The 1,809-nt window shown below is 36.9% G+C and overlaps 1 protein-coding gene across 1 annotated transcript in view; it reads left to right on the forward strand.

The window, feature by feature from the left end:
- The window catches only part of LOC125482929 (sorting nexin-31-like), a 17,539-nt gene extending 17,345 nt beyond the window's left edge, over positions 1 to 194 (forward strand). The window contains exon 5 of the mRNA XM_048595748.1: positions 123 to 194. Coding sequence (XP_048451705.1) covers positions 123 to 194 — 72 coding nt within the window. The remainder of the gene's footprint in view (positions 1 to 122) is intronic.
- Positions 195 to 1,809: the final 1,615 nt, after the last annotated feature.

Raw genomic sequence — 1,809 nt, forward strand, 5'->3', positions numbered from 1 at the left:
TTATATCACATTCCTTACAATCAAGAGGGTGGAAACTCATGTTTCTCATCAGGTCAACATGAAGGAATCTAGATGTGTGTTTTGAATTGTAACCACACAAAAATACAATCTTTCATAAACAGGTATTAAGGAACCTCACTGAAGTACCATACATTTCCCAACAGTTGCAGTCCTTCACTGTAAAACAGCCTTAAGACAACATGATATATACAAGAGCCTATTTGAATTGCTGAGTAATTGCTCACTGGGATGAAGGGGAGGCTCCTTCATTCTTTCTTGGTGACTAATTAAGGTCTACAGTTGACAGAGTATGACTGTACTAAAATAGCACAGTTTAAATTCTTTATCAATTCAATAATGCAGCCCCTCTACAATAGTGCTGCAGCAAGAAGAAACAAATACTGCAAAAGTGATTCCACCAAAAGTAGAAAATTCTATGAAGTGTTACTGTGCAATGCTACAGGCCATCAACAAATACATTAGAAATTACAAGCAAGTCTGTCAGCTCACGCAAGAAACTGAAATCAAGGTAATGATTTTGATTTCCCATGTCAGTCACCATTATGGCGTGAATAAATCAGGCCCCATTTTTGTGAGCACATTTTTTTGTTTTAGGCCCAAGCTGTTATGGTCTGCTTACTAAACTGAGAAAAGGACCTTCCAATCCACTAGCCAGGAGGCAGTATTCAATAAGACCCTACAAACAGAGCAGTTCATCATCTCCAGTAAATTCAGTCTACAACAGCCTAAAGGGCAGGCTGGAAGATTTGGATGCAAGGTCTTTTTGGCTAATGACAAAGTTGTTTAATACACGTTGGCAGTTGTAACTAAGTAGACTTGAGCCTACAGCAATAAAACAGAACAGACTCTCAAAACATAAAAGTGCTGGATGTGAGAAATGGAAATCATCACACCAATTTTCATTTCTTGGTCCAGAACTATAACAAACTAGAAACAACCATGATGGGCTTTTTCCTTAATAATGTTCTCACTGGCAAATTGCAGGTTTGTACAAACATATTAAGAGTTCAGTACTTTGGCTTAAAGGTCATTCTAATTTTTCCTCTGTTCACTACAATGTATGCCAATACTAAGATTCCAAAATGAAAAATAAATATTGAAGTTGCACAACAGATCACTTTGCATGCAAAAGGAAATAAAGGCTCATGCTTTGGGTGGGACGCTGCACAAGAGCTCAAACTGAAGAACACCGTTGTGAGGATCAACAAAAGCAATTTCCTTAGCCACTCCTACTTTCGTGCAACAACAATCCAGTGTTGACTAGTGAATTCATTGAACACTTTCCACTATTAGCTGACTTACTGCCATGAACTGTTTAAACTCCACTCTTCCCAAATATATTCTAGGGCTCTATTTGCAAGGCTAATGACATTTATGACAACAACCCTAAGCAATTTTCCATAATGTTGTAAGTTTTATGATGCAGTTATTCACTTACAAATTACCTAACAGAAACAAGGCCAAATTCAAGGAAACCAGATTTCACTTTGAGATCACAGTAAGAAAAATGCAAACATTTAATTGCTTGGCACCATATTCACTGTTCAGCCAGAGAGAAAAAGAAAACAGTCCTGTTAGATAAATCAGTGTGATAGCTTTCATAATATGGTGTTGTATCTGATCGCGTATAAGCTTTTGGCTGTGCAGATTGCATGTTTTTTGCATTATATTTCATTACCATCAGTTTATTACACTAAGAGTACCAATGGCAACTTCAGCAAAGTTCTTTTTTCATTAAGGCAGGAGAAAATCAACCCACAACAAAAATGTTTACAGAAAATATTCTGA

The sequence above is a fragment of the Rhincodon typus genome, chromosome 4, assembly GCF_021869965.1.
Source record: "Rhincodon typus isolate 14 chromosome 4, sRhiTyp1.1, whole genome shotgun sequence".
NCBI lineage: Eukaryota > Metazoa > Chordata > Chondrichthyes > Orectolobiformes > Rhincodontidae > Rhincodon > Rhincodon typus.